The sequence below is a fragment of the Kogia breviceps genome, chromosome 8 (assembly GCF_026419965.1).
Source record: "Kogia breviceps isolate mKogBre1 chromosome 8, mKogBre1 haplotype 1, whole genome shotgun sequence".
Taxonomy (NCBI): domain Eukaryota; kingdom Metazoa; phylum Chordata; class Mammalia; order Artiodactyla; family Physeteridae; genus Kogia; species Kogia breviceps.
The window spans coordinates 53,266,128-53,281,629 of record NC_081317.1 but is presented as its reverse complement, the minus strand read 5'-3'; the positions used below and the strand labels follow the sequence as shown (position 1 = coordinate 53,281,629).

Here is a 15,502-nt window from a genome sequence, read left to right as displayed (position 1 = left end):
CCAGAGGTCTCTTAAGCTGTCTTCATTTCTTTTCATTCTTTTTTCTTTATTCTGTTCCACTGCAGTGAATTCCACCATTCTGTCTTCCAGGTCACTTATCCGTTCTTCTGCCTCAGTTATTCTGCTATTGATTCCTTCTAGTGTATTTTTCATTTCAGTTATTGTACTGTTCATCTCTGTTTGTTCTTTAATTCTTCTAGGTCTTCGTTAAACATTTCTTGCATCTCCTTGATCTTTGCCTCCATTCTTTTTCCGAGGTCCAGGATCATCTGCACTATCATTATTTTGAATTCTTTTTATGGAAGGTTGCCTATCTGCACTTCATTTAGTTGTTTTTCTGGGGTTTTATCTTGTTCCTTCATCTGGTACATAGCCTTCTGCCTTTTCATCTTGTCTATCCTTCTGTGAATGTGGTTTTTGTTCCACAGGCTGCAGGGTTGTAGTTCTTGCTTTTGCTGTCTGCCCTCTTGTGGATGAGGCTATCTAAGAGGCTTGTGCAAGTTTCCTGGTTGGAGGGACTGGTGGTGGGTAGAGCTGGCTGTTGCTCTGGTGGGCAGAACTCAGTAAAAGTTTAATCTGCTTGTCTGCTGATGGGTGGGGCTGGGTTCCCTCCCTGTTGGTTGTTTGGCCTGAGGCGACCCAACACTGGAGCCTACCTGGGCTGTTTGGTGGGGCTAATGGCAGACTCTGGGAGGGCTCAAGCCAAGGAGTACTTCCCAGAACTTCTGATGCCAGTGTCCTTGTCCTCATGGTGAGACACAGCCACCCCTCGCCTCTGTGGGAGACCCTCCAATACTAGCAGGTAGGTCTGGTTCAGTCTCCCATGGGGTCACTGCTCCTTCCCCTGGGTCCTGATGCGCACACTACTTTGTGTGTGCCCTCCAAGAGTGGAGTCTCTGTTTCCCCCAGTCCTGTTGAAGTGCTGCAGTCAAATCCTGCCAGCCTTCAAAGTCTGATTCTCTAGGAGTTCCTCCTCCCGTTGCCAGACCCCCAGGTTGGGAAGCCTGACGTGGGCCCGTTGCCAGACCCCCAGGTTGGGAAGCCTGACGTGGGGCTCAGAACGTTCACTCCAGTGGGTGGACTTCTGTGGTATAAGTGTTATCAGGTTTGTGAGTCACCCACCCAGAAGTTATGGGATTTGATTTTATTGTGATTGCACCCCTCCTAACGTCTCATTGTGGCTTCTCCTTTCTCTTTGGATGTGGGGTATCTTTTTTGGTGAGTTCCAGTGTCTTCCTGTCGATGATTGTTAAAAATGATTTCTAGATAGCAATGACACAATACACGTTAAGCTCTTAGGAGAGTACTTAGCTTACAATAGATGATCTGTAAATATGAACAACCATGATTTTTAAAATATTACTTTTTAAAATTTAACAGGTAATCTTTATTTCTAAGATTTCTTTTTTGTTCCCAGGGAGCATCTTATTTAAAAAGGGTAGGGTAATTTATGACATCGTGGATGAACCTGAAGGGTATCATGCTAAGTGAAATAAACCAGACAGAGAAAGATAAATACTGGACGGTACCACTTACATGTGGAATCTAAAAAAAGAAGTTGAACAAATATTGTTGCCAGGGGCTGGGTGGGAGAAATGGGGAGAGATTGGTCAAAAGATACAAACTTCCAGTTATAAGATGAATAAGTTCTGAGGATCTAATGTACAACGTGGTAACTGTAGTCAACAATACTGTATTGTGTACTTGAAATTTGCTAAGAGAGTATTTAGCGTTTTTACCAACAACAAAAAAGTAACTATGTGAAGTGATGTGTGTGTTAATTAACTTGATATGGCAGCCATTTTACAACGTACATGTAAATCATGTTGTACACATTATATTACAATTGTATTTGTCAGTTTTACCTCAGTAATGCTGGAATAAAATCCTGTTTCACAATTTAAAATAATTAATAACAGGTAAAAAAATAAAAAAGGGCAGGCCTTATTTTTCATTTATTATCCTGCTGCCTCTAACAGAGGATAAGGAGAAAACTTAAATTTCTATTCCCTACTTCCATTAACTTTGTTTTAATGGGGGATATTTTCTCTGATTGGTCCCCTGGCCCACTTTTTTGAGTGGCTGTTCCATTTCATATGTCTGGTTATTATTCATGGTCTGCTAATATTTATAAATGAAGAACTTGATAATTCAGTGTGGGTAACTGATGTGGTCACTGCCTGCAGTTATGTGGGTTAGTGTTTCCTTTTTCCTGATTGATTTTTCCCCAAGTGAATGTATGGAGGTGATTGATAGGTTAGTGGTTTGATTCTTTGGCTCCACTTCTCCTCCTTTCAATGTGTTGAATGGGAGCTTGTAGGCCTATTCTTGGCTGTGCTATGCAATAAGCTGGGGGTGTGTGGATGGCTCCTGTTCAGTGTGGGTGGCAAGTGTTCAACTATTTAAAAGTGTTAGGATTAAGTACCTGATTAGAATATTCACTTTATAACATTTGACATGTTGTTATATTTCTTTACAGGAATACACACGGCTTGATAAAAGCCATTATGAAATTATTACAAATGCAAGCTCTTAAGGAAGGACATGGTGGAGAGAAGAATATTAAGGATATATATAACATTAGGTATGCCTTTTCTCCTTTCTTTTGAAACTTTTTTTTTGTGAATTGTTAAATAAGTTATGAATTGAGACATGCTAATCTATTAAGAATTAGTATGTTTAACTCAGCAATGACTGTGAGTCTTGCCCTCTCGGAAGTTAGTATTTCAAAGAGTCAGGATTGAGATAGAGTTGACTACTATATGCTGAGTATCACCAACAAGGCTTTCAGGGTTGTTTCCTTGGAATTGGAATCTTCTATCCAAAATTCAGGTCATTTGTTTTGCTCTGGGATATAGAACCATCTTCCCAATACTATGAAAACTGAAGAGTTCATTGGACAGATGTACTAAGAGCAGGAGGGGCTTAGTTTAGGCAGGAGGGTAAACTTCCTCACTATAAAAAGTAATAGGAGGACTATCCAAAGGTTATTACCCAGGGCAAGGTCAGTACTTAGGAGCATTGATTTGCCTTTTTTTTTTTTTTTTTTGTCATCTACAGAATGTAACATGGTAAGATTATTTTAAAAGAAAGTATACACAGCAACAGTTATGTTGAAATACATTGGATTTTATGGGAGAGTTTGGATAAGGGAAGGCGTCATGCTTACTTTTGAAGGTGACCGTAACCATTGCCTTGAAGGTCCTAGAAAGTCATTTCTTAAGAGAGGGGATCCCAGAAGATGCCATGTAACCAGTGTATATAGTCCTGAAAACTCTGTTCAGTGATGTATCTAGAATATGCCTGTTTCAAAAGAATGAGACCATGAGACCGTAAACAAGGGCACTGGTTCTGGGGGAAAATGACTTACATAGGCTGTGGCACTCCAATAGGGAAAGTAAATCATACCTGTGAACTGTCATTGGCTTGAGCATACAAGACCTGCAGTTTTGAGCATTTGACACCACAGCTATCAGAAGCTGTGCTTGCCTCTTCAAAGTATAATAATACATGGTACCTATTACTTATATGTATTTATAGTACTTTCTTTTGATAATAAGTAAACAGTGTCTCATATATTACAGTGATCTTTCCTGATTTTTTTAAAATGTTTTTATTGGAGTATAATTTTTCTGATATTTTAGTGCTATTTATCATCTTTATTTTTATGAGCACATTGTCGAGTTTCTTAAGTCACTTTTTAAAAACAAGGTCAGATTTGCATTTCATATATTTTTTCTTAATTAAAAAAAATGATTTATTTGGCTGTGCCAGGTCTTAGTTGTGGCACACGGGATCTAGTTCCCTGCCCAGGATTGAACCCGGACCCCTGCAATGGGAGCGTGGGGTCTTAACCACTGGATCACCAGGGAAGTCCCTCTTAACATGTTTTTTGAATGTTTTCAAAAACACAGAAAAGATGGAAGAATGTAGTACAATGGATTAATTAATTCATTGTTAACTTATTAGTTAACTTGGTTTATTTTAAATTGGGGAAGCAAAAGGAAAATTATTTATTTGAAAATACTATGGAAACTTTGGATGTGCAGGAGAAACTTTTCAAAATTGATAAATTTGCTTTTCTTTTTAAAATATGCATTACCTAACCAGAAATGAACCTAAGGAGTAGGTGAGCAGGACTTAATGTTTCTAGGTGAGTCGTATAAGCATCTGTGTTCTCTTTTTTTGAAAGAAGTTCAGCCTCTTGGGCCAGAGTTCCAGGATGGGCAATAATTCCACTTCATTGTTGTTCAGTTGGAGTTATTTACCTATTTTAAAATAGGAAAGATATTGAAGTTTTACATTTTTATATAACAGTTTTATTGAGAATAACTCATATACCATACAGTTGACTCATTTAAAGTACCATTCAATGGTTTTTAGTATATTCACAGTCACGTAACCATTGCAATGACCAATTTTAGGACATTTTCATCATTCCCTCAAATTCCTCACCGATTAGCAGTAGCTCTATATTTTCCTCCACCCAGTTGGGTATTTTTAATTCAATGGTTCTCAACCCTGGCTACTCAGAGCCACCTGGGTATGCCTAAAAACAAACAAAAATAGGAACAATGAAATACACTAGACCAGCTGAATCAGATTCTCTGCCATGAGACCTAAGCTTTTGTAGTTTCAAAAAGGTCCCAGACAATTCTGATTGACAGTGGGTATAAGATGGTGTGTTAGCGGCTGTCTACTATGCATTCTGATCACCTGAGACCTTGTTGAATGGCAGATTCTCTTTCCTTAGGTCTAAGGTGGACTCAAGATTCTTGTCTAACAAGCTCCCAGGTGATGCTGATGCCGACACTGACACTGATGCTGATGCTGCTGTTTCCCCACCATACTATAAGTAGCAGAGCTATGAGCAGCATTAGCAGTTCCTGGGAGCTTGTTAGGAATGCAGAATCTCGGACTCCATCTCAGATTATCTGAATTAGAGCCCACATTTTAGTAAGATTTTCCAGATAATTCACAGGCACCTTTAAGTTTAAGAAGCACTAGTTTTGATGATGATAGAAGGAAATTTTCTGTCACACAGAAGAATCAGAGTTAGTGTCATTTTCATACTGATTGTCCTCACTGTGTGCAAGTGCTAAACTTTCAGTTACCTGTAATGTTTCACCTGTTTTCCTATTTATAATTAGTTTTCTCTAGTAGTTGGTTCTTTTAACTGCAGTCTTGTTTTCAGAAGACAATAGGTGCAAGGTGTGGATAGGGAGCCTAGGATAGGAAATCATACTGGATATATAAGGTTTGTCTGTAGAGTGGTGTCACATTAAGAGGACCAGAATCAGTCACCTGAGTTGGCATAATCCAGTTATGTTTATGGAGGGCCCTTATGTGAATGGCTGTTTGGCACTATAAATCAGTAGAGTGTAATCGAGTGTATAAGAGCCTTAAGTTCCTCCAGGGGGGATTGTGGGCAGAAACACAGGAGAGGTGAGCCTGGAAAGCACATTTCCCTCAAGAGAGCTATGATTGCCTGAGTCAAGCATAAAATTGTCATGCTGTTTTAGAATCTTCTTTACCACATGTTGGTTAGCAATATCATCCAGCCTTGGAGAGGAAGGCTGATGAGCTCTGTATGAAAGCATAAAAAGGATATGAGAAGCTTAGAACTCCACTGAAAGGTGTTCCCTGGTTATGCCATAGGACTGATTTAAAATGGAAGTAGTATGACAAATAATTGTAAGCTTTCTGGGCATGAAACTCATCTGTGTTTTTATGGTATTAAGGACTCTGCTACTATACAATTGGATTTTAAGTGTTTCTCACTTCTTTTTGTCCTAATAGCTGATTAATTTGAATTATAGTAAAACAGAATATGTGGTCATCTTATTTTTATTAAAATTTTTTTTAAAAATTGAGGTAACATTGGTTTATATTACTATTTCATGTGTACAACATTATATTTTGACCTATATACACTACAGCATGCTCACCATGAAAAGTTTAGTTTCCATCTGTCACCGTATAGTTGATCCCATTTATCTGTTTCTCCCTCCCCCTACTTCCTTTCCCCTCTGGTAATCACTAATCTGTTCTTGGTATCTATTTGTTTGCTTTTGTGTGGTTTATTTTGTTTGTTTATTTATTTTTAATAGTCCACATGTGAGTGAAATCATATGGTATTTGTCTTTCTCCGCTGGACTCATTTCACTTAGCATACTACCCTCAATGTCCATCCAGGGGTTGCAAATGGCAAGATTTCATCTTTTTTTATGGCTAAGTAGTATTTAATTGTATATATATATACCACATCTTCTTTATCCATACATCCATCAATGAGTAACTTAGGTTGTTTGCATATCTTGGCTGTTGTAAATAATGCTGTGATGAACATTGGGGTGCGTATATCTTTTTGAATTTGTGTTTTCATATTCTTCTGATAAATACCCAGAAGAAGACATTTGCAAATCATATATCCAATAAGGGGTTAACATCTAAAATATGTAAAGAACTTGTACAAATCAACAGCAAAAAACGAAATAACCTGATTAAAAAATGGGCAGAGGTGCTTCCCTGGTGGCGCAGTGGTTGAAACTCCGCCTGCTGATGCAGGGGACACGGGTTTGTGCCCCGGTCCGGGAAGATCCCACATGCCGCGGAGCGGCTGGGCCCATGAGCCATGGCTGCTGAGCCTGCGCGTCTGGAGCCTGTGCTCCGCAACAGGAGAGGCCACAACAGTGAGGGGCCCGCGTACCGCAAAAAAAAAAAAAAAAAAAAAAAAAAAGGATAGAGGATCTGGGTAGACATTTTTCCAAAGGAGACCCCTACAGATGGCCAACAGGCACAGGAAATGATGTTCAACATCACTGTATTTATTAGGGAAATGCAAATCAAAACCACAGTGAGATATCACATCATGCCCGTTTGAATGGCTATTATCAAAAAGGCAAGAAATAAGTGTTGGAGAGGATATGGAGAAAAGGCAACCTTTATATATTGTTGGTGGGAAGGTAAATTGGTGCAGCTACTATGGAAAACAGTTTGGAGATTTTCTCAAAAAATTAAGAATAGATCTGCCACATGATCCAACTATTCCTTTTCTGGGGATTTATGTTGTCATTTTGAATGGATCTGCCCTGAATTGCTTAAGTCGTTCCAGTTGGGGAGTGAAGAGAGAGGGAGATGTGAGGACCCAGAATGTTAGCCAGTGGCTTCCCTTGGTTCCTGTGACTTTCCTGAAGGAGCTTTAGAGTGGGTCTTCTCTTTGTTGAACCCAGAGCTCAGTGGTTTTCAAACTTCCTGTGTCTAAGAACCGCCTGGGGAGCCTGTTACAAGTACAGCTTCTCAAGCCCACTTGCCAGAGATTCTCATTCATTCAGTAGGTTTTGCAGTGAGACTCAGGAATCCAGTTGCTGGGTGATGGATATAGGTCATTTGTGGATCATGCTTGAGAAATATTGCTTGAGCCCCTGGGAACTTAGTGGTACCATATATGAACTTAGTAGTACTTAGCTGCAGAGAGCCCCTTGGGGTAGACTGGGAGGGATCTTGAGTAGTTAATCATGTCTCCTGACCTCTGTTCCCTATTGGAAGGCAAAAGGTTTGTTTGCTCCTAACTTAGGCACCGAGGCACCAAGTTCATCTTACTGCATCTACCATGGACATTAGAGAGTCCAAGAGCAGAACCAAACAGCAGTTCTAATGGAAAAACAATCCAATGAGAGCAAGCCAAGTGTGGACGCAAGTGAGATTTAAACCTCACTGCTCTCTGTTCATTGAGTAATTCCATGACCCCAACAAGTTAGTGTTCTGCATGGTCAGACAGTAGACGCTGGTAGGAACAGGAGGGGAAGAGAGCCCTCAGCACCCTTCTACAAACCAAGGATGGTTTTTAGTGTTTACAGTGCATAAGGAGCTCTTGCTCAGAGTTTTTCATATATGTGTCTGGAACATGCACTTTAACAAGAGATTTGGATACAGAAGTGATCTACCCACCGTGCTTCGAGATGCATCAGATTAGAGTGTGTGTAGCCAATAAAGTTCATTTTGCGTCACTGGACCCTTCTATAGTTCAGTGGCTTAAACAAGATTAAATGGGGATATTTAAATGGAGTTTCAATTCCCAGTGCCTTTTAGGATGGGGGTAAACTGGAAGAACAGTGAAGCACATTTGACTGCTGTGATTAAATGAAGAGCATATGTCAGGTGTAAAACTCTAGGCCCAGGAGTCTCAATTCTGGTTGCACCGTTAGAGCCCTCTGAGGAACTTTTAAATGTATTAGTTGCCTGGGCTCTCCATAGAATGAGTAGGGGTCAGCCTCAAGCATTGGTAATTTTTCAAAGCTTCCTAGATGGTTTCCAATGTGCTGGTTCAACTGAGAACTACTGGCCAATTGTTGCAGTGAGGCATTGGGACTTCATTGTTGCCAGACCTTCAGATCTTTCAATATTAATAACATTTTATATGAAATATCCTCACTAATAAATGTTGGAAAGCAATTCCAATTTTTGAAAATACAGGGTAGGCAGACAACACATTTGCTCACAGGATGCAATCCAAGGGCAACAGTTTGTGACCTCTGGTTTAGGCATTTAACTGTTTTCAAAAACTTTAAAAGCCCTTTTTTTACCTGTGAACAATTTTTTTTAAACATTTTAATTGGAATATAATTGCTTTACAATGGTGTGTTAGTTTCTGCTTTATAACAAAGTGAATCAGCTATACATATACATATATCCCCATATTGCCTCCCTTTTGCATCTCCCTCCCACCTTCTCTATCCCACTCCTCTAGGTCGTCACAAAGCTCCGAGCTGATCTCCCTGTGCTATGTGGCTGCTTCCCACTAGCTATTTATTTTACATTTGGTAGTATATATAAGTCCATGCCACTCTCTCACTTCATCCCAGCTTACCCTTTCCCCTCCCCATGTCCTCAAGTCCATTCTCTATGTCTGCGTCTTTATTCCTGTCCTGCCCCTAGGTTCTTCAGAACCATTTTTTTTTTAAGATTCCATATATATGTGTTAGCATATGGAATTTGTTTTTCTTTCTGACTTACTTCACTCTGTATGACAGTCTCTATCCATTCACCTCACTACAAATAACTCAATTTTGTTTCTTTTTATGGCTGAGTAATATTCCATTGTATATATGTGCCACATCTTTATCCATTCATCTGTCGATGGACACTTAGGTTGCTTCCATGTCCTGCCTATTGCAGATAGAGCTGCAGTGAACATTGTGGTACATGACTCTTTTTGAATTATGGTTTTCTCAAGGTATATGTCCAGTAGTGGGATTGCTGGATTGTATGGTAGTTCTATTTTTCGTTTTATAAGGAACCTCCATACTGTTCTCCATAGTGGCTGTATCAATTTACATTCCCACCCTGTGAACAATTTTTATACTAATCAGTTTAAAAAAAAAAGCGACTAGTAAGATATCCTTTACTTCAGGCTTATTTTTCCCCTGCCCTTTTTGTTTGGCCTGAATTTTCTTTTGGTTAGTTTGAACTCCACTTTTTAATAACACACTATGTTTAAGTTATTTCAACATTCTCTAACATTGACCATATGGGAAGTGCAGCAGAGAAACAACATTTGCCTGGTATTTTGGTTGCAAGCAAGAATGACAAAAAAAAATTTTATGATTCATAAATTATTAGAGGCTCATTTTCTCTGTAATATGCCATTTTTTCCCTTAAAATTTTATCATGTACTTTTGCTTTTAATTTTTCCTCTGCATATTCATATTATGGCAATCTTTTAAAGATCTCTCTTCCCTCAGCTGAAGTGAGGAAATAGCTGTGAATTCATGAGCAGTAACTGCTTGTTCCAGAATTTGTGCATCATTCTGATGTGCCAGACAGTGGCTGACATGTACAAATATCAAATGTTGAGAATCTTATTTGTGGAAAGGGTTGGTCTGATCAACATCAAGCTGTACTTTCTGAAATAAGGGAATATTAAATGTTTTTGGCAGATGGTGTGCTCTGAAATGGGTGATAAGGCCAATAGTGATGGATGGTGATACCCTGAGTAGATGAAAGTTATGTACTCTATGTGCATTTGTGCATCTGTTTGTGCAGTGTTATGAGTTTATTTAGATGGAGAGTTAGTTTTAAGAACTTAAAGATGTGTGTCCAAAAGGCTGAGGTACTTTTTGTTTCATACCGTTTTTGTTTTTTTTTTCACTTATCTCTTAAGGCAAATACATTCATTCCTTAGGGCCATCAAACAGAAACAAGAGAAAGTCCCAAGGTAAATACTGACACAAAGTGCACTAAGACCAGTTTGTAGCTGTGGATGTCAAAATGTAGCTCCAGTTTTAATTTTATTTTTTTAAATTAATTAATTAGTTTATTTATTTTTGCCTGTGTTGGGTCCTCATTTCTGTGCAAGGGCCTTCTCCAGTTGTGGCAAGCGGGGGCCACTCTTCATCACGGTGCACGGGCCTCTCACTATTGCGGCCTCTCTTGTTGAGGAGCACAGGCTCCAGATACGTAGGCTCAGCAGTTGTGGCTCACAGGCCCAGCCGCTCCGCAGCATGTGGGATCCCCCCAGACCGGGGCTCTAACCCATGTCCCCTGCATTAACAGGCAGACTCTCAACCACTGTGCCACCAGGGAAGCGCTCCAGTTTTAATTTTGATAACTAGCTTCTTCTCATCATTAAGCCCTTTTGGCATTTTCTCTTATACCCATGGAGTATAAGAGGTGGAGATGGAGATGGAGTCACCCATGCGAAGAGTGCAGGAAGAGCATTTCTAGATCTAGGGAAAAGCATGTGCCTAGCTGCTGCTGTGTGAGAGAGCCTGGTGCCCTAGGAGAACTAACAGGAGGCCGGGTGCCTGGAGCTTAGTGTTCAAGGGAGGAGGAGGCCAAGACAGAGGCCCAGGGGAGGTGGGCATGGCTTAGAAGATGCAAGACCATGGCAAAGACTTTGGGCTTTCTTTAAAGAGTAGTGGGGGGACTTCCCTGGTGGCGCAGTGGCTTAGAACATGCCTGCCAATGCAGGGGACACAGGTTCGATCCCTGTTCTGGGAAGATTCCACATGCCTTGGAGCCACTAAGCCAGTGTGCCACAGCTACTGAGCCTGTGAGCCACAACTACTGAAGCCCGCGTGCCTAGAGCCCATGCTGTGCAACAAGAGAAGCCACTGCAGTGAGAAGCCCGTGCACCACAACGAAGAGTAGCCCCTGCTCGATGCAACTAGGAGAAACCCGCGCGCGGCAGTGAAGACCCCACACAGCCATAAATAAATAAATAAATAAATAAATTTATTTAAAAAAAAAGAGTAGTGGGAAGTCATTGAAGGTTTTATTTTTAAACTTATTTTGAACAAATTTTAAAGTTCCAGAAAAGGTGCAAGAATAGTACAAAAAATTTCCATATGCCATTTACCTAGATTCATCAATTTTTTTACCCTTTGCCACATTTGCATTATCCGTCTCTCTATATAATTTAAAAAAATTTTGAGAGTAGATTACATATATTCAGTAGGGTATGCTTTCTAAGAACAAGGATATTCTCATATATAACCAGAGTACAGTTATCAAATCAAGAAAATTTAACATTGATATAATACTTTTATCTATGGTCCATATTCCAGTTTTGCCGTTTGTTTTAATAATGTCCTTTCATACCTTTTTCCTTTTTATTTTTAGTCTATGGGCTCTAGTTTAGTATCATATATTACATTTAATTGTCATATCTTTTTAGTCTTTTAAAATTTGGAACTATTTGGAAAATTTCTCATCCTTTATCTTTTATAACATTGACATTTTTGAATACTCTAAGAATGATGTTATGTCTTTCTCAGGATATCATATCTGGAGACACTGATGTCCATCTTGTCCCTCACTGGTGATTTTAATTTTGATTACCCCATCAAGGTGATGTATGGTTTCTCTACTGTATAGTTATCATCTTCTTCTTGTAACTAACAAGCAGTCTGTGAGGAAGATGCTACGAGACCATGCAAATATCCTGTTCCTTGTTAAAGTCACAGCTGCCCCCCCCCCCGCATTAATTTTCACTGTGATAATTTCAAAATGGTGATTTCCCAACTCTACCACTCCCTTCAGATTTACTAGTGGCAGTGGGGATATAGATATGCTTTCAATGTGGACATGGTAGGAATCCCTGGGAATTCACTTAAGCTACAGATTCTGAAGTCCCACCTCTATAGATTCTGATTTAGAAAGCTTGGGTGGGAGCCAGTGTGGGTACGTAGAATCCATGTATTTTTTAAAAGTCTCAAGAGATTCTGATGTGGAAATTCGTTTAGAAATCACTGGACAAATGGTTAAAACACTGAACAACGTTATATTATTTCATAGTGACATTAGACAAAGACGGTTAACTTTCTTTCCTCCTACATCTGCATCTTTAAAATGGGCACAATTAAGATATCAACCATGGATATTCAGGTAATAAATGAGATTCTGATTTGAACTTATTTTCTTTGTAAGGGAAATCCAAGTTATTATGATTATTTATATTGACAGTATACTTCACATGATACATATGAATTTTTCTAAAATCGAAAGAGGTTAATTAAATTTAAAATAGTATATGGCTGAGTTAAGTTTGGCATATTTTTTAATTCCTTTTTGATTGAGATATGATTTGTATACCATAAAATTCACCCTTTTAAAGTATACAAAAAAATGTCATAAAGAGATTAGTGGTAGGATGGGAATAAAACACAGACCTACTAGAGCATGGACTTGAGGATATGGGGAGGGGGAAGGGTGTGACGATGTGAGAGAGTGGCAGGGACATATATACACTACCAAATGTAAATTAGGTAGCTAGTGGGAAGCTGCAGCATAGCACAGGGAGTTCACCTCTGTGCTTTGTGACCACCTAGAGGGGTGGGATAGGGAGGGTGGGAGGGAGGGTGACACAAGAGGGAAGAGTTATGGGAACATATGTATATGTATAACTGATTCACTTTGTTGTAAAGGAGAAACTAACACACTATTGTAAAACAGTTATACTCAAATAAAGATGTTAAAAAAAATAAAATAAAATAAAGTATACAAGTCAGTGGTTTTTATTATACTCACAAAGTTGTTCAACTATACCACTATCTAATTCCAGAACATTTTTATCACCCCCAAAAGAAGCCCCATACCTATTAGCAGTCTTTCTCTAATACCTCCTACTATAGATATAAAACACTGCTTACTTTTCTATCTGTGGATTTGCCTTTTCTGGACATTTCATAGAAATAAAATCATACAATATGTGGCCTTTTATGTCTGGCTTCTTCCACATAGCATAATGTTTTTAAGGTTCATCTACATTGTAGCATTATTTAGTACTTCATTCCTTTTATGGCTGAATAATATTTTACTGCATGGATATATCACATTTTATTTATTCTGTAATATTTTTGTATACTTACCAAGTCCAATGAATTTTCAGTGTTTTTCCCTTTTACATTTATTTCTGGAGGTAAATTACTTTTCTTAAGTTCCTGAAAATAAACCTCCTAGTCTATTAAGAGTAGTTGTTATTGTTTTTCATTTCTATGCAAATTTCCATATTGCATTTATTGTTTCTTAACGAGGTTGCTTAGAATCCTGTAACACTTGAAAAAAAAAATCAAGTGTTTTTTTGATTTTTTGACCATCAGCTATTGTTATATGTTTCTGTTGTCAAAATAAGCATTTTGCTTTTTGGGGAGCTGATTATTTCAACAGTTGAATATATTATCTAAAGGGATCTCCTGAGGTGTAGATGTTTGGTTTTATTTATCATAAAGGAAGCATGACACCATTATTAAATTGTCTGTACTTTACAGTCAAGCTGCCACAGGGTTTGGAACCATTAGAATGCATTTACAGGTTTTATTTTGCTGAAGTTACAAAAACTTCAGTAGGTGGGAAGCCACCATTTCTAGGCACATCATATATAACTTTTTTCGGGAAATAGAAGCATACTTTATAGTTTTCTTTGGAAGCAGGAGTTTAACAAGGCTGAATTGCAGTAATTACCTTAGGTATACTTAGATTTAATTTACTAGCACTTACCCTTTTTTGGAGGGGAGGTCAGGACCTTCTTTGAGAATCTCATAAAAGTTTTGTACCTTCCCCTAGAAAATGTACACAGGTATATGTACTCAAAATTTTGCATATAATTTCAGAGGGCTTGTGAATTCTTGCTTTAATGGATAAATGAAATTTTTTACAGAAATTAGGAAAAAGAAGGTGGGAAAGAAGGGGGTATCAGTGTCAGATCTGTCCCTGAGAAAGCTCAGTAGAGTTGAGGATAAGAAAGAAGCTAGGGCAGTAATTGGGGAAGCATAGCCAATAATACGTTCCAAGGGCCATCTGTCTTTTTTTATTTTTCGGCATGTGGGACCTTAGTTCCTCAACCAGGGGTTGAACCCGAGCCCCCAGAAGTAGAAGTGCAGAGTCTTAACCACTGGACTGCCAGGGAAGTCCCCCATCTGTCTTTTTGCAGTTTGATTCTTTCTGTGGCACTGCATGTTTTGCTTCTGTTTTCACTTCCTCTTTTCTCTCCTCTTTCCCACCCAGGGAAGTCTTTGTTCGCAATTTATGGTTCCAATCACCTGGAGTTTACACTTGGGATTTAAAATCAGACGTAAATAATAATCTATACATAGTATACAATCTTCCAGTTAGCAATTACCACTAGAAAATATTTTATAAGTTCTTCTAAGTGTGCATGCTTAATTTGAAAATTGATATGGTAATTTGCTGATAAATGTCTTGAAGAGCATAAAATGTTGTAATTTTTGCCTTAGCGTATTTATCTTATCTCTAGTTTTCCACCTCCCCCCACCCCTAATCAAGGATGTAATTTAGTAATGGACGTTTTGGACCCCTCCATATCTGTGTGTTTCCCCCCAGCCATCACCTTGTACCTAAAATAGTTCCAGACTTCTGACATTGGCAGACACCTTTGCATTAAAACCCTGCCTCTCAAAATAGGGATCCTGGGAAAGGTTCATTGTGAGGGCAGAACCATTGTGATATGAAGTCTCTTTTCAAAGAGATCTTTCCCTATCTGTGTTATAGACCTAAAGAAAAAAGAAAATTAGTCAAAAATGTCAAAATTGAAATAATTTTTGCTCCAAGTCTTCTTTTTTTGGAAAGGATGAAATGCATTGTCTTAAGACTCTATAGGATAGATAATGATTCACAATTATTGTTTAATTTTTCTTTTTTATAGTAATAGTCATTGTGGAATCTTAACAATTTTTATTATGCTTGTTTTTTTTCTCTTTTTTGGCTGAGTTGGGTCTTCATTGCTGCGCACAGGCTTTCTCCAATTGTGGCGAGCGAGGGCCACTCCTCGCTGCAGTGAGCGGGCCTCTCACTGCAGTGGCCTCTCCTGTTGTGGAGCACAGGCTCTAGGGGCGCAGGCTTCAGCAGCTGCAGTGCACAGACACAGTAGTTGTGGCTCATGGGCTCTAGAGCACAGGCTCAGTAGTTGTGGTGCATGGGCTTAGTTGCTCTGCGGCATGTGGGATCTTCCCAGACCAGGGATTGAACCCTTGTCCCCTGCATT

General features: G+C 39.0%; 1 protein-coding gene across 4 annotated transcripts in view; it reads left to right on the top strand.

The window, feature by feature from the left end:
- Positions 1–15,502, top strand: part of FOCAD (focadhesin) — a 326,170-nt gene that overhangs the window by 55,884 nt on the left and 254,784 nt on the right. For all 4 annotated transcript variants that reach the window (XM_067041424.1, XM_059072504.2, XM_067041423.1 and 1 more), the window contains exon 5: positions 2,480–2,584. In XM_067041424.1, the coding sequence (XP_066897525.1) occupies positions 2,480–2,584 (105 nt within the window). The remainder of the gene's footprint in view (positions 1–2,479; positions 2,585–15,502) is intronic.